The following is a 21116-nucleotide window of genomic DNA, read 5'->3' as shown; positions in this document are numbered from 1 at the left end:
GAGTGCCTTAGACTATTAAAAGACACAAGCACTTATAAACCATTGAACAAAGATCCCAGCATTGAATTCCAAGCTGAACTTGCATCACTTTTGGATAGAGGGGAACATATGGGGATCCTGACTAAGAAAGAACACGACTTTGTTCACAATCTACATCCTAGGAGGGCAGTTTTTTACTTCCTTCCTAAGGTCCATAAGCACATGACTAGGCCACCAGGTAGACCCATTATTTCAGGGATTGGGTCTTTGACCTCGAATCTATCCCAATATATAGATGTATTGTTACAACCCGCAGTCAAAACCACTAAATCATACCTAAAGGACAGCAGTGAATTACTCCGCCTATTAGGAAATATAACCTGGAAAAAGAACTACTGGTTGGTGACTTGTGACGTAACATCGTTGTACACAGTCATCCAACACGAAATGGGATTAAAAGCAATTAGGAATATTTTGTATAGAGATTCAGAACTGCAAATGGAACAAGTTGAGTTTCTAATTGAGTGCATTAATTTTATTTTGACCCATAATTTTTTCTGGCATGATGACGAGATTTACCTACAAGTCACGGGAAACGCTATGGGGACCAGGTTCGCACCCAGTTATGCCAATATGTTCATGGCAGACTGGGAGGACATGAACGTATGGGGCGGTCATTCGTGGGTGACGAACCTGGTCCTCTATAGAAGGTATATCGATGACTGCTTTTTTATTTGGGAAGGGGAGGAACTTGAACTCTCCGCGTTTTTGGACCACATGAACAAAAATGGATCCAACTTAGTTTTCACCTCTAAATATAGTGCTACTAGTGTGGATTTCTTAGACTTAGTCCTCTATGTGGAGGAAGGAATCTTAAAATCAAAAACCTTCTTCAAGATGGTTGACGTTAACAGCTTTATCCTAAGAACCAGCTGCCATCATCCACCATGGCTGACCAATGTCCCATATGGACAGTTTCAAAGAATAAAGAAAAATTGCACGGATCCTGCAACATGTGAACAACAGTTAGAACAAGTCAAACAACAATTTATAGAGAAAGCCTATGAACCCGAACTTCTAGAACTCGCACTTAATAGAGTGAAGGACTTGGAGAGAACCACTCTTATAAACCCATCTAAGAAAGATAAGGAGAATCTACAGAATTTTAAGTGTCCCATTATTTTTAACTACAGCAGTCACGCACACCTTTTAAGGAGAACAATCAACAAGCACTGGCACTTTTTACATAAAGACCCTATTCTGGCCCCACTTCTACCTCAGAAACCAACAATTATTTTTAGGGGGGCACCCACGATTAGAAATCAGCTGGTGCATAGTTATAGACAGACAAAACCTATAACACATTTTTTGAATACGGAGAAAGGTTTTTTTAAGTGTGGGATCTGCAATGTATGCAAAACCACAGGTCCCCCATATAGAGGAATTTCTGCTTTTGAGTCTTCAGTTACCAAGAAAACGTATAGCATTAAAGAGTGTATTACGTGTCATTCCAAACAAGTGATATACCTTTTAAGTTGCCCGTGCGGACTACAATACATAGGACAAACTAAAAGAATGTTAAAGACGAGAATCAATGAGCATATATACAATATAAAAAGGAAATTCGACAAACATTCTGTATCTAGACACTTCATGGAACACCATGGGGGTGACCCAGGCGGTCTTACCTTCTGTGGAATACAAAAGGTCAATGTTCCATGGAGAGGGGGAGAACTGGCCAAGAGATTGATATATCAAGAAATGCTGTGGATTTTTAATCTAAAATCTCTGACCCCTCTAGGCTTAAATGTGGACCTAGAACTTGTTAATATTTTGTAACTAACTTCTATATAAGGCACATAGGTTTGGAATCTTTTAACTTAAGGCGAGTCATATCTGAATAATTGTCCATAAGGGGGATCCATTGTATTCTGAGAAATTATTTCTGGTTTCCACTTTTCTCATTTTCAAGACCCCTTCATCTTTTGGACAGAATTAGTAGCGATTTATCACTATACGGAATGTTGTGTTCCCTTCATTTGCATATAGGGAATATTATTATAATAGATATTTTTTCTTCCTGATCATTGTTTTTTATTTTCGAAATTGATACTCTATTAGGTTGTTGTTTTCTTCCCTTTATTTTATTTATGTATGCGCCCTTTTTCCATTAATGGATATGTAAGAAGGAAGCCCAGTAATCACTATAAGTGTATAAATGTCTATAGGACTTATATCATCTACCTCATGTTTTATAATATATTTTACTGTCTTTTGACATTAGTACAATTCTTTAAACTATAATGTTTCCTCCATAATGATTTTAGATGTGATTTAATATTTTTAATTAAGATGAAGTACGTGTATGTTATACACATTTCTAAATTGTTAAGTAATGAGAGGATCCTGTTTATCCTCCACCCTGAATATGTTTTAGACTATTATTTGATCAGCAGCTGATTATTAGCTGATCAAAAGAAAATGTATTTAAAGATGCTGTTCTTATCCGATACACTATCTTGACAAAGCCCGGTGTAGAGGGCGAAACGCGTTGATGTGATATCGGGTGCAGAGGTCTGATGCTCATAGCCGGCTTACAATCGTCCACACACTGATGCTCCCATGCTGCAGGAGAGAACCCACCGTATCAGCGCTGAGATCGGGCGGGAATTTTGAAACTACTGAGAGCAGCGGACGGTAAACGGCTACACAGCCTCTGATTTTACAAATGTGTATTTCGTGATATATTGGAAACAAATATCACAACTTGCTCAAGTAAGGGTTCCTATTTGGGGGGAAGGGTATCTTGTGATTTAATAAAACGGTTTTACACTATGAAAGTTTTCTTTTGTATCTTTTAAAGGTAAAAGCTACAGTGTATCTCCCATCTCAACACAGGATTAACCCCTTCAAGACTCCCTTATAAGACTATATGGACTCTTAAGCAAGTTTTTTTTTTTTATATATTTTTTGTGCATAAATCTAGACTACTGTGGGATTTAAGTGTTTCTATACATTTACTACTAAACTCACAGAGTTTTGTTTGATGATTTTTCTGCACATTTTTATAGGTTGCCTCACTGTATAGGCTACCATATATAGCGCTGACATTTTTTATTTTCATATTTTCTTGCCCATGTTATGTTCTTGTTTTCCTCATGTCTTGTGTATATGTTCTGGGTTTAGCTTACTATCCTTCTCTGGTTCTGGGTTCTACTAGTTTTGTCTTGTTTTCTTGTTTGGTGTCTATCCTAGCTTTATCTTGTTTCTAGTACTGGATACATCTCAGCATATGTCTGCTCTGGCTTCCACTAAGCTGCTACAGGGTCTTGGTTTGTGGCCGCACAAACGCTGGTGCTCAACACCAGGGGGCGTGCGGTTACCCTGCACCAGACCCTGCTAATCTACTTCCACGCTGTGACTCCTACTTATCATCAGCCTGACAACAGGAAGCCAATGTAAGGACTGACAGAGGGGTTAGGTGTGAGAGGACCGACTGGAGAGGAAAATCAATCTGGCGGCAGCATTCATTACAGACTGTAGCGGGGCAATATGGCTTTTGGGCAGACCAATTAGAAGAGGGTTACAATAATCCATGTGGGAAATTACTAGGGCATGCACAAGTTCCTTAGTAGCATCTTGCATGAGAAAGGGGCGGATGTGGGCTATGTTTTTAAGATGGAAACTACAGGATTTGGTAACATACTGGATGTGAGGCTTAAAGGTGATGCCAGAATCAAGTATATCGCCAAGACAGCGAGCTTGCAAGCTTGCAAGAATGGACTGGTGTGGGTACCACTAACTTGAAGGGAGAGCAAAAGAGGAGGATCAGTATTAGCAGGAGGAAAGACAAGGAGCTCAGTTTTAGAGAGATTGAGTTTCAGAAAGCGGGAGGACATCCAGTCAGAGATGGAAGAAAGGCCAGCAGTAAAATGTTGCAGGATGGAGGTTGTTGGGTAAGGGGATTCTCCAAGGCAAATGATAAGAGGTGGTGATCAGAGAGAGGAAATGGAGTGTTGCAGATATTAGACACTGTACATGCATAAGAGAAAATAAGGTTGAGGGTATTGCCAGCTACATGGGTGGGAGAATTAGCCCACTGTGATAGCCCAAGGGAGGAAGTAATTTAAAGTAGTTTAGAGGGTGCCAAGGTCAAGAGAAGTCCCCGAGAATTAGGGATGGCATATTAGAGGATAGGAAGTAGGGTAGCCAGGCAACAGAGTGGTCAAGAAAGAAGAGAGGTGAACAGGGGGAATGGGGGGGAATAGGGGGAGGAGGAGGTGATAAATAACAGCAATGTTAGCAGAGATGGGTTTAAAAAGGCGAATTTAATGAATTTCAAATTATGAGAAAGAGAGGGAAGGGGGGTGGGTAGAGGTTTGAAGGAGCAGTGAGGTGAGAGGAAAAACCCTACACAACCACCTTTACATTCAAAGTGTCTTGGGTTGTGATTAAGTTGAAGACCACCAAAGGATAAAGATAAAGGGGTAGCAGTGTCAGAGGGGGAGAGCCATGTTTCTGTTAAGGCAAGTAAGTCTAGGGAACAAGAGATGAAAAGGTCGTGGACAGCAGTGAATTTTGTAATATTGCAAACAGAGCGTGCACTTTTAAGAGGGCTCTATGAAGGAGGATTTAGAGGAAGAGTAATATGTGATGGGCATAAACGGCGAGCGCTGTGGGCACATTAGGCCCTCCTCATACGAAAGATTGGACTCAATGCTTTCCTTTGGCAATTTCACTGATGCTGGATATCCTCATGAAGAGTGTGAGGACATTCAGCATTATTTAGGCAACCAAGAGTCCGGTAAACTCCCGGAAGCACCTCTAGTGACTCTCTAGTGACTCTCTGGCAGACGGCCACTAGACGGCCACTATTAAACTGCAACGTTTTACATTGTAGGACTAAGGGGGACAGGGACAATGCACCAGACCATCTCAATGAAATGACGCGGTCTTGGTGTCCCTTTAAGTGAGATATCTTCAGTCAAGACAGGCATTCCGCTCAGTCAAGACAGGCATTCCGTGCTGGTTTTACCTGTCTTCCTACACTTCCCATACTTTTACAGTTATTAAGGTATATTCATGCTTAGTAAATCTTTAGTTAATTTGGGCCTTGGTTGGTATATTTTTACATTTTTGGCATATCAACCAGTGAATCTGTGATACAGTTCAAATGATTGACTTTGAATACATGGAAAATATCAAATTATAAATTTTATTAATGCACATACACACAGACATATTGACACATATTGATTTTTGGAAAAATGAAATGTAGATTCCTCAGCAAATTTAACATGCTGGAAACGTTGAGATATACCTTACCATGTCAAGCCAGATAAGAGAGGTTAATGTCTGCAAAACTGTGTCCTAAAAAAGATAAGAGATGAGATACACTACAGGATAATTAAATAATTCAGCTAAAAAAGCTATGAACTAGAACTATTGCACAAACTATTGGAACTGTTGCTTGACTATATAAATGATTATAAGAGGTAAAACCAGTATGTAAAAAGGACACACCAAGAATAGAGTAGACAAGGGACACTTTAGGCACCAAACAACTTTATCTAAATTAAGTTGTTATGGTGCCAGGAGGCCCCTAGAGGCATTCTCGAATGGCATCCGACTTCTGAATATTAAGATTCAGGAAGCGCTGATCACCGCTGGGAAGCGGTGCCGCTGATTGGCTGAGAGCAGTCAGCTGACGCTTTTAGTCAATCAGTGACTCCCCTTTCACTAAACTGACTTGGAAAAGTTATGTTTCTTTCCAAGCCAGTTCAGTGAATGGGGAGTCACTAATTGGCTAAAAGCGTCAGCTGACCGCTCACAGCCAGTCTGTGGCGCACCTGCCCAGTGGCACTCTGTCCTTCATTAATCTGAAATTCAGAAGCTGGATGCCGCCTGGCGGATAGTGGACATTAAACAAAAAGTTCAACAGTTTAACCCCTTAAGGTAAGAGCACCTCAGTGGTCTCCTGGCACCATAACAACGTAATTTAAATGAAATTTTTTTTGGTCCTTGGAATGTCCCTTTAAGGAAATAATATTCCACTAATTGTACAGTGCTACGGAATTTGCTGGTGCTATATAAATAATAAAATAATAATAATAAGACTGGGCAAACACATGAGGCTGATCATGCCTCCAAATACCAAGTAAGTGCCCTCTGCAGGTGAGATGCTGCAACTTCACATGACTGCTGTGGCCTCTCATAGATACCCACTGTAGCAGAGGCCTGGTATTCCACTGGTTAACTCCACTATAGATCCCAGTGAGGCTCAGGAACAAGTAGTAAAAACACCATGAAGCAATAATTCCAGCAAACAAGTAATCCACGAATATCCCCATACAGATCCCAATGACTGGACGACACACAGCATGAGGAGCAGAACTGACTTTTAATCCACACAGTCTCCTTATAAAGCATTCTCCAATGCAAGGGAGGGATTCACAGTAATTAGTACAGTATCCAATAGTGTGACCATTACCTCCCACACATCTCCTCCCCTCAGTATGACACTTAATCCCATTATATATACTGTACTTTTCCCTGAGTTCTGAATGTACCCCAAAACAAGTAGTAATAATAATACTGTGGGTACCCCCTTGTAGCCCTGATCTGGGTGACTAACATATCCAAAATTCACCCAGATCGGACCAGGGATTCGCGAGTTAGGTGGAGGGTGTAATTTGACCGATCGCACACAAGGTGGTATCCGAAAAGGGTTCCATGGGTTTTGGCCCTGCAGTCGGTCTTCATTCGGGAGGTAAAACACATATAAAGTACTGCCATCCACGATTAATCTTGTATTCGTATGGATCCCCTTGTTCGGTACTTTGAACCTACCGAACGGGAGGCTGATTAGCCTTCCCATTCGGGAGTTACGGAGCCATGGAGGTCTCAGCGGTGTTCGGGTAATAGTGTCCGATTTGAGTTCCAGACACTAGACGACCAAACACCGCTGAGATTTTCATGCGTAAGATGGCCGCCCAGATACATCACTAAAGTACCGATTAACCTGCGGTTAGAGAAGTGTGAACGCTTAATAAGGTACACACTTCTCTTTGGGGTGGTCTATTGGTTCGGTAGTTTACATTCGTATGGAGTACGGATGGAAACTACCGAACAATCATACGAATCCCACATACATTTTAACCATAGAAACAGAAACAACACACGAATTGCAATATCATTACAGTCTTTTAGGGCAGCCCTGGTACCATCTGCTACACTGCTCCCCCTTGCCCACAAGCCAGCATACACAGTCTGATCCAACATGGATCGGCTTGGGAATGTCCGGGGAGGCTCACGGATCATTTCTCCAGGTCGGTTTGTCTTGAGAACACGTCAGCGTTCCCATTCTGTTTCCCCGGGCGGTACTGAATGTCAAAGTCAAATGCTGCAGCGCCAAACTACAGCGCAGCAGCCTGGCATTGTCCCCAGCCACCCGGTTCAGCCATACTAACAGGTTGTGATCCGTGAGCAATGAAAAGGGCTGTCCATACAAATACGGCTGCAACTTCTTAAGGGCCCACACCACAGCCAGGCATTCCTTTTCGATGGCAGCGTAGCTTACTTCTCTGGGTAATAACTTGCGACTGATGTAAGCCACGGGATGTTCTCCGCCATCGGCCCCGACTTGGCTTAGTACTGCCCCCAATCCAAACATAGAAGCGTCTGTGTGAAGAAGAAAACGTTTAGTTAGGTTGGGAGCTGCCAAGACAGGAGCATTGCTAAGTGCATTTTTCAGATGTTGGAATGCCTGCTCACACTCCGGGGTCCAGGTTACTTGGCGGGGAAGGTCCTTACGGGTCAGGTCAGTAAGGGGTTTTGCTAGGGCGCTATAATTAGCTGTCCCTAGGAATGCTAGCACCTGAGTCTTAGTCCTAGGAGTGGGCCTCTACCTTGGCTGGTTCTGGTTTCTGCTTTCCACAGCCCACTCGATGTCCCAGGTATTGTACCTCGGCCATTCCTATACTACATTTGGCCGGTTTCAACGTCAGACCGGCCTCCCTAAACCTGTCTAGAACCGCTCCTATATGGGCCAAGTGCTCCTGCCAGGTATTGCTAAAAATGCATAGGTGTAGTCCTGGAACCCATCTAGGAGTCGGTCCACCATCCACTGGAAGGTAGCCAGAGTGTTTTTCATCCCAAACGGCATATTCTACCGTACCGCTTCAGGGATGCGGTATGGGGTCTGGCGCATGGGGAGTTGCCCTGGGGTTTCCACCCGGTGAGTAGCCAGAGGAGTGTATCCAGGTACATTAGAGAAGGTCTTTTGCTTCTCTCGCAACAGCTGCTGTACCTCGGTACGCTCCCGTGGGCTCACCCGGTCTCCCAGTACAACCTCTCCTAAATCCCCAGACAGCCTACCGTCTCCCAGCAGATCTGGGAGGGGAAGGCTGTCAAACTCGTCGGAGTTGGGTGCACAAATTGCGGTCACCTCCTCTGAGCGTTCCTGGTAGGGCTTCAGCATGTTCACATGGAGCATGCGCCACCCTCCAGTTCCTGTGCAGGGGCCAATTATAAAAGTGGTGTCACATCTCTGTTCCACGACTTTATAAGGGCCTTGCCAGGCGGCCTGTAGCTTATCATGTCGGACAGGTTTTAAAATTAAAACTTTCTGCTCAACCTGGAAGCTATGGTCCCTAGCGCCCCGATCATACCAGGTGCATTGGCGCGCCTGAGCTGCCTGAAGGTTTTTCCTTACTGTCTTAGTTAGGGCCTCCAGTCGGTCTCGGAGCGCCAACACATATGGCACAATGGGGGTACCGCCTGCGCTCCGGTCTCCCTCCCAATGTTCTCTAATAAGGTCTAGGAGCCCTCTTACTCTCTTTCCAAATAACAGCTCAAATGGGGAAAACCCGGTTGACTCCTGCGGCACCTCCCGGTAAGCAAAGAGGAGGTGAGGCAGGAATCGCTCCCAGTCCCTGTGGGTCTCGGAGAAGGTTCGGAGCATTTGTTTTAAAGTGCCATTGAACTTTTCACAGAGCCCATTGGTCTGGGGATGGTATGGGGCATTAATGATGGGTTTAACGTCACAAAATCTCCAGAGTTGCTGAGTGACTTCTGCGGTAAATTGAGTGCCCTGATCCGAGATGATCTCCCTGGGTAACCGCATCCGGGAGAAGATCTGCATCAGGGCCTCGGCCGCGGTTTCGGCGTGTATATTTGTCAGGGCCACCGCCTCTGGATATCGGGTGGCGTAATCCACAACCGTTAAAATGTATTTCTTGCCCGAAGGGCTAGGTTTCTGAAGGGGGCCCATGATATCTACCGCTATTCTGTGGAAGGGTTCCTCAATTATAGGTAGCGGATGCAACTTCGCCTTCCGCCGGTCTCCCCTCTTCCCTACCCTCTGGCACGTATCACAGGTACTGCAATACTTCCGCACCTCCTGGCTAACTCCTGGCCAAAAGAAACTCTGGGTCAGTCGGTATCGGGTACGAATGACCCCCAAATGCCCGGTTGCGGAATATCGTGCTCTATCCGCAGCAATTCGGCTCGGTACCTCTGTGGTACAACTAACTGTCTTAAAACAATCGGATCTGATCCAGCTACCTGTTTGTCTGACTCCCTGTATAACAGCTGTCCATCCCATACAAATCTCACCCCCTCCGCCCCAGGTAGGTCAGAGGTGACTTTATCTCTATATACTTGTAGGGTAGGGTCAGTGATCACCTCTGTCGCAAATTTGTTAGGGGGGGCCCAGGGTACACAGTCTAGGGAAGGGGAAGGATCTCTTACCTGAACCTCCGGCAGTGTGTTGTAGTCCTGGGTGCGGGCCTGTTGCCTGGTGACCACTGGATGTGGTTGTGGTTTGGGGCTCAAAAGCAGAAGTGAGCTTTCCCAAATCGTTTCCCAGTACCACCTCTAACTGTGGCATCAACCCCACCTCTACATTTCCCGACCCCGCTCCCAAATGCAAATGTACGTTCGCAATATTTAGCTGGTAGACGACTCCCCCAGCAACCCTGACTGCTATAGTCCTGTTGGTTTTGGCCTTGTCAGCGACCAAGTGGCTTTTTACCAGGATTATGGTGGCTCCTGAGTCTCGGAGCCCCTGCACCGCTTTTCCTTCCAGATATACAGTTTGCCTGTGGTGTTTGCGATTATCTGCATGGGCTTGTAGCGGGTTGGCTTCGTGCAGTACCTCCCACTGTTCTATTGTACTGACAGGAACTGCGGAGCCATAGGCGGCAGGTGTCTCCTCTTGGTAGTGATGTGCGGCTTCTCTCGGTGGTGGTGGTGGTCCTGGTCAGATCCAGGATGATCGGTCTCAGAGTTGCGGGAATTCTCTTTTGTAATGTCCCCACTTCTGGCAGTGATGACAGGGCCCTGAGTTAGGCTGACGAAATCGCGGTTGTACAGCAGGTGGTGGTGGTAGGTGTCGTGGTGGTACCGTGGGGTAGTTTGTCCCCCCAAAGGATTTTACTGTGGTCTTTGGGACTACCGTTTTTTGTGGCCTGCGAGCATCCAGGTAGTCGTCTGCTTTCCTAGCAGCCTCTGTGAGAGATATAGGGTTAGAGTCCCTTACCCACTCCTGGACATCGGTTGCTACCTCATCATAAAATTGTTCCATTAGCAACATTTGTATGACATCCTCCATGGACCGTGCTTTGCTAGCTTGTACCCATCCGAGGGCCGCCCGCTGTAGCCTACAAGCCCACTCAGCATGCGAGTCTCTCTCCGCTTTCTTTAATTCCCGGAACCGCCTTCGGTATGCTTCTGGTGTGATGGCATACCGGGTCAATATAATTTCCTTTACTCTACTGTAGTCCCGGATTTCCTCGTCTGGTACAGTCCGATAAGCTTCTGCTGCTCTCCCAGTTTACCGCCCAGCCGAAATGGGTACCCAATCTTCTATACTGATCTTATGCAAGGCACACAGTCTTTCAAAATCCTGGAGGAAGGCATCTATGTCTTCCTCTGCCTCCACATAATTTTTAAAAGCTTGTTAAGGAATTTTTGTCTTACCCTCTGTGTTGGTAGTGGTTGCTGTGTTTCTTACTGTGGCCTGTGGTGGTCTTTGGCGTAGCATAAATTCTTGCACTTCGGTCATAGTCCTGGAGATAATGTCAGGCGTTGGATTTTCTCCATAGAAGGCCAGCCTAAATTGTAGCTGCCTTTGAAATTCTTCCTGTTCAGATCCATCTGCTGAATTTTGCTGTTCAGGGATTTCCCTGCCCTCGGTTTGGTATTCTGCCATAACCTCTGCAATGAGGGTTGCTTTTCTTTTGTTGCTTGCTGCAATACCTCTTGCTTCTAGTAGGTCTTTTAGTGTGGATCTTTTTAGCTTAGCATAATCACTCTCCATCCGTATTCCATTAGTCCTTGTTCCTTTGTGAGTCTGGATCCCAGCGCTGCCAACCAATGTAGCGGAGGCCTGGTATTCCACAGGTTAACTCCAATAATTCCAGCAAACAAGTAATCCACGAATATCCCCATACAGATCCCAATGACTGGACGACACACAGCATCAGGAGCAGAACTGACTTTTAATCCACACAGTCTCCTTATAAAGCATTCTCCCATGCAAGGGAGGGATTCACAGTAATTAGTACAGTATCCAATAGTGTAACCGTTACCTCTCACACATCTCCTCCCCTCAGTATGACACTTGTCACGATTCGGGGAACCCAACACGCTAACACACACACACACAGAAAAGGTGCAGTACCGGACCTTAGAGTGGCCGGGCTAAGCACACACAGAATAGTCAGGAGACAAGCCGAGTAAGGGGAACCAGAAGACAGAATAACGAGAAACAAGCCGAGGTCAAAGGGTAAGAGAAAGTCACAAAGTCAGATTAACAAGCCAGAGAGTACGTAACCAGAAACACAAGTTCAGTATCAATACTAGTAAGCAAAGACCACAACAGGGCAGGGAGGAACATGAAAGGTAAGTATTTAAACCATAAGGTTAATTCTGGATAATTTCCAATCAGAATTAACAATCACACGTGGGAGATATCTAAACCTCCCACTGTGATTGAGGCACTGTGCCTTTAACGCCGGGTCAGGTGACTGACCCCGGCGTGTCATATATTGGGCGGTCTCCCAGCGTGCAGCGTCATGCATGCTGCCGCTGGGGGACTTGGAGGAAGACGCGGGCGACATCCGAGGCTGGAGGGATGCCGCTCACCGAGGCCATGTGGAGGAGGGGACCGCGGACGGCTGGAGGGTGAGTACTGCGAGCGGAGTGCAGCCTCCCCTCGCAGCCGCCCGCGGGATCCCGACAACACTAAATCCCATTATACATACTGTACTTTTCCCCGAGTTCTGAATGTACCCCAAAACAAGTAGTAATAATAATACTGTGGGTACCCCCTGGTAGCCCTGATCTGGGTGACTAACATATCCAAAATTCACCCAGATCGTACCAGGGGTTCGGGAGTTAGGTGGAGGGTGTAATTTGACTGACCGCACACGTGGTGGTATCCGAAAAGGGTTCCATGGGTTTTGGCCCTGCGGGGTTGGTCTTCGTTCAGGAGGTAAAACACATATAAACGATTAATCTTGTACATCCACAATTAATCTTGTATTCGTATGGATCCCCTTGTTCGGTACTTTGGACCTACCGAACGAAGGCTGATTAGCCTTCCCGTTCGGGAGTTACGGAGCCATGGAGGTCTCAGCGGTGTTTGGGTAATCGAGTGTGCGATTTGAGTTCCAGACACTCGACGACCAAACACTGCTGATATTTTCTTGCGTAAGATGGCCGCCACCACGTGTTCGTATACCGAACGGCGGCCACCCAGATACATCCCTAAAGTACCAATTAACCTGCGGTTAGAGAAGTGTGAACGCTTAATAAGGTACACACTTCTCTCTGGGGTGGTCTATTGGTTTGGTAGTTTACATTTGTATGGAGTACGGATGGAAACTACCGAACAATCATACGAATCCCACATACATTTTAACCATAGAAACAGAAACAACACGAATTGCAATATTATTACAGTCTTTAAGGACAGCCCTGGTACCATATGCTACACCCACAAATTGTCTATATTATCATTTATCATTAAGGTAAAGTCTAGGAACACGAATAAGGTAAATCACTGATAAAAGTCCAGAGCTTGAGAACGTACACATAAGTTTTAGCGTAAATGTGTTATCCCAGAGAAAACTAGTTGAATGAGGACTGATGGTAGGGCAAGCAAGTATGAATTAGACGGTTTTATATTTTACCACCTATATGATTTTAATACACTAATTGAAACATTACATGTATTTTCGAGTGTAATAGCTTGTTCGGCATTTCCCTCCCTATTAAACTTGATACAGCACTGCCTGGTATGTACCCCTCTTCTGTTCCCAAGTCAACTGAGCATATTTATATTAGACCTATGCATAGCGAGATAATTTAAATTTGAAGCATTTTATCTGACCATAGCAATTTTTTTGGAACACCTGAATTTCAGCCATATGTTAGTACGGCAAAGCAGAATTTCGGTATTAAACTGATTCAGGGAACAAATCAGATGAACCAAATGGGAGAAAAAGTGGGCCAATTCGGACACTGCAAAATGTATACATAATATAATATTTTGCAGTATGCTGGTAGTAGCATTTTTCTGCCATTTGGTTCACAGACCAAGTGAGAGAAAGTAACAAAGAATGGTGGAACAAATAGCAGTATAAAAAAATAAATCTATATTTATAGATTAAATATTTATAAATTATATAACATCATTTAAAGATATAGATGTTTATTACAGCTCCAATTTTTTTACCTTCTGTTGCTCACTTTTCACTTGGTCTGTGAATATAATCAACATTTTGTGACTGTCCCCTAGCCATCAATCATCATTTTCCCCACCTGAGGTGCCTCGAGCAAAATTTAGAATGATGAACTAAAAGGAACATGCTCGACCGTTGTGCGTATTGTGTTGTGCTTGGAGTTTGGGATTTTGCACAATCACTCAAATTTGAATGAATTGCAGTTCGGACCAAAAATAATCTCCAAGTCTATCATTTGTCATATGGTTTTCACTCGGCTAAACACCTACTGGTGTATAGTTGGCATAACACCATGATGTAAAGGAATTAATACCTGGATGATGGACTCTATGGCGGACATGTGTGTAATAAATCGTTTGTGTCTTTGAAAATAATTATCAATGCTTTAGGGTGCATTAAACTTGAAAGAGGGACATTTTTATATTTTCTATTTTTAGTAGGCACAGGTCTCATCCACCTTTATCCTCTCCCTTTATTCAAAAAAGTTTTTATTCCCTATTTTTTTTCTTCTTTTCTTCCTCGAATCCTATATTTAGTGTGTAATTTTAGACTTTGACAAGAAGTTAATTATTATCTCTTCTGATATAATATTAATATTATATGTGTCCTTTTCAGAGTTTCGTATTGTTTAAATGTAATGTACAGTGCTATTCTTAGAAAGAAATGTATGCATTGAAAAAATACAAACAGACAAACTCACCAAGCTGATAACAGTATAGAGGAACATGTCTACATACACAATGTTCGGCGTTGTCCAGTCTTTTACTGGTCGCACATTTGGACCTGGAATGTTGGTAAAATTCAAATACTGTAGCAAGCTATTGTAGCTACAGTCATTCTGGCTGTAACATGTACCTGAAAAATGTGAAAATATCAAGAAAAGCAAACAAACCATCAGTACTTACGCATAATAGAGTTATTTTACTGGTGTAGAGAAAGAATTTGACAAAAAACATAATCAACAGAAAATTGGCTCTTTTTAAAAAAAAAAAAAATTCTCATTGTAAGTTTACAGGAATTTCCAATATTTAGTGAAAGTACTGCATATTTTAAATTAATTCCTTTGGATATGCTCTGCAATACAGATGCTCAGTCATAGACGTTGACATTTGAAGAACTTTATTTTCATCATTATTGCATATCATGTTCAATACATGGTGTCTTATAAACTTGAGCATGGTGGAAATTTTTTTTCGCTGAACCAGTTTGTCTGAATATATATATTTTTTTTTCCGAGAAGACAGAACTTCATACATTTGAAAGCATTAGATTGGCTTAGATCATCAATTTTGATGATCTCAGTCAAGGAGGCCTACCAGAAAGACAGAGACCAGCTCTGCGATGGAGAAAAAGTTAGTAAAATACCTTTTTTACTCCCTGCAGGTGGGGACCTTAAAGGCTGGCTGGTCACGATAGAATACACATGTGTATTCCTAACGCTATAGTGTTCCTATACGGAGGATCAGGGCCAGGTTAACATACGGACTGTGGCAGGACCACTGCCTGTTTGTGTATTTCACCTCTCTTTCACATGTATTTTCGTTTGTTATGCCTGCTCCCTGTTCGGGGGTGCTCCCACAAAGGGGATTCATTCACCTCCCGAACTACGACCACCACAATACCTCATTTAGAATGTTCACACCTCCCAATCACCTCACAACATAAGTGTCAAAACCACAAAGCACAAGGGAAACAATTAATGAGTGCTACCCTGGGTGGCAAAAACCACCAGGGGGAACATTCATGGATTGTTTCCAAACTTGTTTGTATCCCGAACGAGGGCCTCCCCGGTGCCCCATTAGAACATTCACACCAATTTTTCAGACGCTCGCACTTGTGCATGGTGGAAATTTTTTTTTTGCTGAACCAATTTGTCTGAATAGAAGTTTTTTTTTCGAGAAGACAGCATTTCATGCATGTGAAAGCATTGGATTGGTATAGATCACCAATTTTGATGATCTCAGTCAAGGAGGCCTACCAGAAAGATAGCAAACAAAATATACACAAGGTATATACACAACTTTGTATAGTTGTGTAGGCGCTTCCAACTTAAAATAGACAATAAAAGTAAGTGTGACAGAAAGGTGTAATCCCTTAACACCTAAAGGTAAAGTGAAACAATTAAAATAATTCACACCCACTTAGAAAAATATACAGAGTAAAAAGGATATACCACCTATTGCAGATATAGATATGGTGGTTACATCTGTAAAACAAATGAGACATACATAGTGTTTTCCATATAGGTAAAAACAAACAATTGTATCATATGAGGATTGAACTCACAAGGATGGAGCCTCTTAGGCTCTATGTACTTCGCTTTCGGGTGCCTATTCAGGCTTTCGATAATTTTCAGTTGAAGACCCAGACTCCACGAATTCAAGAGTAAATAAGGGTTTATTAATTGATAAAATATTATATTAAAATATTAATAATATAGGACAAAAATAGGCAGATATATGTATAAAATACAGCGTGGTATGGTACTGCAATAATGGCCAAAATTAAAAGCAGCAAAGCACCACAGCATATACACAAAATAACAATACCGCCAAATGAAAGTCCCAGTAAAAAGTCCAGTAAAGTGCAAACGCGTTTCAGCCCTAGATAGGGCCTTCCTCAGTGCTAAATTCCTGGAGAACCTTCAGGGCTTAAGTAGCCCCCTTGATAAGTCCAACTGCATCCAGCTGTGCTTCAGAAATCCCGCCAGCCATATCACTTCCGGTTTTGGAAAAAAAAAAAAAAAAAATTAAAAAAAAATTTTTTTTTTTTTTTTTTTTTTTTTTATTTAAAAAACATGTGACTTCCGGTTGGATGCGGTCATGTGATGTATTTGTGTTCCACCATGCGTTCCACACTTGGGCATGGTGGAATTGACTACAGAAAATGTTCATATTGAAAGAGGGCATTTGCCCAAACAAATAATACAATAATATAGTAGAATAAATAAACAAATTGAGTAAGCTGTGAATAAATAAATCGGAATAGAAATATAAAATACAAAATATTTGTTAATATAGGTACATATAAAACATCATATATAAAATAGAAGAAATGTAACTCAGGGGGATGTGGAAGGGAGAGGAAACATCCTAGAAGAAAAGATATATAATATAAAAATGTAAATATAATATTTAAAAAATATTTAAAAAATATATATAAAATATTATATTATAAAAAATGTACTAACTCAAAATCTATGTTGAGACCTTTAGGGCACATAGTGTCCAAAGTGAAAATCCATTTACCCTCTAACTTACTAAGTTCTCGGACATTATCCTCTCCTCTCCAATTCATCCGCTTCTTCCCAATAACCATAAAACTTAAGAGAGAAGTGTCACCATTATGAAATTCAATAAAATGTGCTGACACACTATGTTTAGTGTATCCCCTCCGTATGTTCCCCATGTGCTCCATAATGCGAGTTTTTAGGCTTCTAGTGGTCATGCCGACATACTGGAGCCCACAGGGACACCAGAGGAGATACACCACATTAGTGGAGTGGCATGTGACAACATCACGTATTTTAAAACTAGTTCCTGTAACATTGGATTTAAACGTGCTCTGTGTATCTTTCTTAAAAGTAGTATTCTTGCACGGTAAGCACATTTTACATGGATAAAAACCTGGTCTTTGGTTAAAAACATTCTTGTCTCCCTGTTTGCAATTAATAAAGCTTTTAACCAAGTGATCTTTAATATTTTTAGCCCCTTTAAAAATAAACTTCGGTTTCTCACCTATGATATCTTTAAGATCCCCATCCGTTTTTAAAATATGCCAGTGTTTATTCACTATGTGTTTAATTTGTTTAGAGTTGATATTATAATCCAAAATTAAAGGTACATACTCTTTATCCCTACTTATTGTATCTTTCTTTGGTTTAGGTTTTAATACCTCAACTCTATCCATGTTCTTCACTTGTTGAATCTGTTCTTTCAGGACTGTAGGATCATAATGTTTCTCTTTAAAAAATGACGTCAATGTGTTTGCTTGGTTATCAAATTGATGGGGATCTGTACAGTTCCTCAGCATTCTTATATATTGTCCTTTTGGCATGTTGTTGATCCAAGGGGCATAATGGCAACTGGTTGTGTCAATGTAACTATTGACGTCAACCAGTTTAAAAAACGTTTTGGTTTTAATACAAGAATCCTCTATATAGATAACCAGGTCTAAAAAATTTACATGGGAGGTACTATATTCACTGGTGAGAGTGATATTTCTAGAATTGTTATTTAAAAATTGAAAAAATGAAGTAAGGTGCTGTTCTCCCCCCCTCCAAATGAAAAAAATATCATCTATGTACCTGCGATAGAGGACCAAGTTCGCACTCCAAGGTACATCCCCTGAGAGGAAAGATTCCTCCCAGAAGGACATAAACAAATTTGCATAACCCGGTGCGAACTTGGTCCCCATCGCAGTCCCAATCAGTTGTAAAAAATAAGAACCCTCAAACCAAAAGAAATTATTCTGTAAAATGAGTAAAATGCCCTCTATAATAAAATCTCTTTGGGTTTCTGGAACTAAACTATCTGATAAAAAGTGTCTAACTGAGTCACATCCTAGGTCGTGTTTAATAATAGTATACAAACTATTAACATCGCAAGTTACTAATATGTGACCCTCCTCCCATGTTATATGTTGTAACTCTCTGATGAGATGGGAGGAGTCCTTAAGATAGGTAGGACGTGAAGTGACTATAGGTTGTAACAATCTGTCTATGTATTCAGACAGTCGACTCAATAGGGAATTAACCCCAGCCACTATCGGTCTGCCTGGTGGGTTAACCTTATCTTTATGGATTTTGGGGAGGGTATAAAAAACAGGGATTTTAGAAGTTTTAACATTCAAGTAATCATATTCATCTTTATTTAGAATTTTTTGTGTACGTCCTTTCTCTATTAGTTTAAAATATTTATCCTTGATAGACTCCATAGGGTTACCCGGCAACTTTAAATAAGTGTTCGAGTCCCCCAGTTGTCTATAGATCTCTTTAACGTAGTCTTCCCTATTTTGAATAACCACAGCCCCCCCCTTATCGGCAGGTTTTATAATAATTTGGTCATCTTTGCTTAGTTCCCTAAGGGCTCTTTTCTCTATCGGTCGAAGGTTGTTCTCACGTCTTCCATATTTATTTTTGGGGATTTTTTTAATGTCCTCTATGACTAATCTCTCGAAGACCTCCATAGCACCACTGGAATGGTACTTAGGAAAAAATTTAGATTTATTCTTTAGTTTAGTGTGTACCATATCATCATTCACATCTTGGTTATCTTTAAAATCTTTTTGAGGGTGTTTTAAAAAAAATTTCTTTAAACACAGCTTACGATTAAACTTCTGTAAATCTATAAATGAGTTAAAAGCATCATTAGAACACGTAGGGGCAAATTTCAATCCCTTACTTAATACTCTGAGTTGATCCTCAGTAAAAGTTTTGTTGGATAAGTTAATTACACCTAAGTGTTTGTCTTTCCTCTCTTCCTCTCCTTTAAAGGGTCTTCCACTTCTAATTCCCCTTCTTCTTGAACCCAATTTCTCTTTCTCATTAATCGTTCGGTTCTTTGAGGGGGATGTGACCCTAAAAAAGGAGCGGAAGATGAAGGGAAAGGTAGAGGATTTCCTTGGGATGTATCTCCTGTTGAGTCCTCTGATAAAATTCGATATCTATTAGTCTGAGGGAACCGGGGTAATGGTTGAGTGGGGTTAGTTCTTGAACCATTCCTATTTTTGCTTCTTTGCCAACCTGGAGAAGAAGCAGGAGCATATGGTTTCTTGGTCTGATATTGATGGGGAGGAATGGGTTCCCTAAATTTTCTAGGTATAGATGGTGTATCATTGTAGGTTTTTCTTCCAGATACACCTAAGGACCGATGATCCGGGTGTTTAGGAAATTGATTGGTCTTATTATGGTGAGGATAATTTTGATGGTGGGAGTGATTTTTCCGGGAAAAGGATCTTACTTGGTTTAGAGCATAATCATTCTGATCTCTTTGAAACTTCCTCTTTTTAATGATTAGTGTATTTTCCTCCACTTTTTCCACATTATTCTTTACCATTTTAAGTGTATTATCAATTTCTGTACAATTGACTACTGGTTTAAGTTGTTCTTTAATTTGGTTAATCTGGATATCCAGCTGCATCAAATTACGTTTTTTTTGCTGTACAATAATGGATATCATCCTAGCTGAAAAAGACTCCAAAGCGGAGTTCCAGATCTCCATAAAATCATCATCCTCCCTATCAAACGTGGGGGTTTTAAAAAATCGTAGACCTCTTGGGCTAATTTTTTGCTCCAAATATCGTTCTAGGGTAAAGATATCCCATTTAGTTTTAGTCTCCTTAATTAGCAATTTTTCTAGTTTTTTACAAGCAAAATCTAGATTTTCTTCTGATTGAATAATGGGGCCTTGTATATTGTCAAATCTACTAGCAACCATATTCTGCCAGTTCTCTCTGGCTTCAAATAATTCCATTATTAATAGATCTCGAATAAATGGATCAGAGGTAAATTTACAAATATGAGCAGCCCACAACTTTAAGGGATAATGAAATAGCAAACAAAATATACACAAGGTGTATAGTTGTGTAGGCGCTTCCAACTTAAAATAGACAATAAAAGTAAGTGTGACAGAAAGGTGTAATCCCTTAACACCTAAAGGTAAAGTGAAACAATTAAAATAATTCACACCCACTTAGAAAAATATACAGAGTAAAAAGGATATACCACCTATTGCAGATATAGATATGGTGGTTACATCTGTAAAACAAATGAGACATACATAGTGTTTTCCATATAGGTAAAAACAAACAATTGTATCATATGAGGATTGAACTCACAAGGATGGAGCCTCTTAGGCTCTATGTACTTCGCTTTCGGGTGCCTATTCAGGCTTTCGATAATTTTCAGTTGAAGACCCAGACTCCACGAATTCAAGAGTAAATAAGGGTTTATTAATTGATAAAATATTATATTAAAATATTAATAATATAGGACAAAAATAGGCAGATATATGTATAAAATACAGCGTGGTATGGTACTGCAATAATGGCCAAAATTAAAAGCAGCAAAGCACCACAGCATATACACAAAATAACAATACCGCCAAATGAAAGTCCCAGTAAAAAGTCCAGTAAAGTGCAAACGCGTTTCAGCCCTAGATAGGGCCTTCCTCAGTGCTAAATTCCTGGAGAACCTTCAGGGCTTAAGTAGCCCCCTTGATAAGTCCAACTGCATCCAGCTGTGCTTCAGAAATCCCGCCAGCCATATCACTTCCGGTTTTGGAAAAAAAAAAAAAAAATTAAAAAAATTTTTTTTTTTTTTTTTTTTTTTTATTTAAAAAACATGTGACTTCCGGTTGGATGCGGTCATGTGATGTATTTGTGTTCCAC

The 21116-nt window shown here is 41.5% G+C and overlaps 1 protein-coding gene across 1 annotated transcript in view; it reads right to left on the bottom strand.

The window, feature by feature from the left end:
- LOC134579476 (5-hydroxytryptamine receptor 3A-like) overlaps positions 1 to 21116 on the bottom strand; it is a 73647-nt gene that overhangs the window by 16985 nt on the left and 35546 nt on the right. The window contains exons 2-3 of the mRNA XM_063438782.1: positions 14428 to 14582; positions 5305 to 5349 (exon numbers count right to left, since the gene is read on the bottom strand). Coding sequence (XP_063294852.1) covers positions 5305 to 5349; positions 14428 to 14582 — 200 coding nt within the window. The remainder of the gene's footprint in view (positions 1 to 5304; positions 5350 to 14427; positions 14583 to 21116) is intronic.

Source organism: Pelobates fuscus, chromosome 12, assembly GCF_036172605.1.
Source record: "Pelobates fuscus isolate aPelFus1 chromosome 12, aPelFus1.pri, whole genome shotgun sequence".
Classification (NCBI taxonomy): domain Eukaryota; kingdom Metazoa; phylum Chordata; class Amphibia; order Anura; family Pelobatidae; genus Pelobates; species Pelobates fuscus.
Note: the sequence above shows the minus strand (reverse complement) of the source record. Positions and strands in the feature narration are given on the sequence as shown.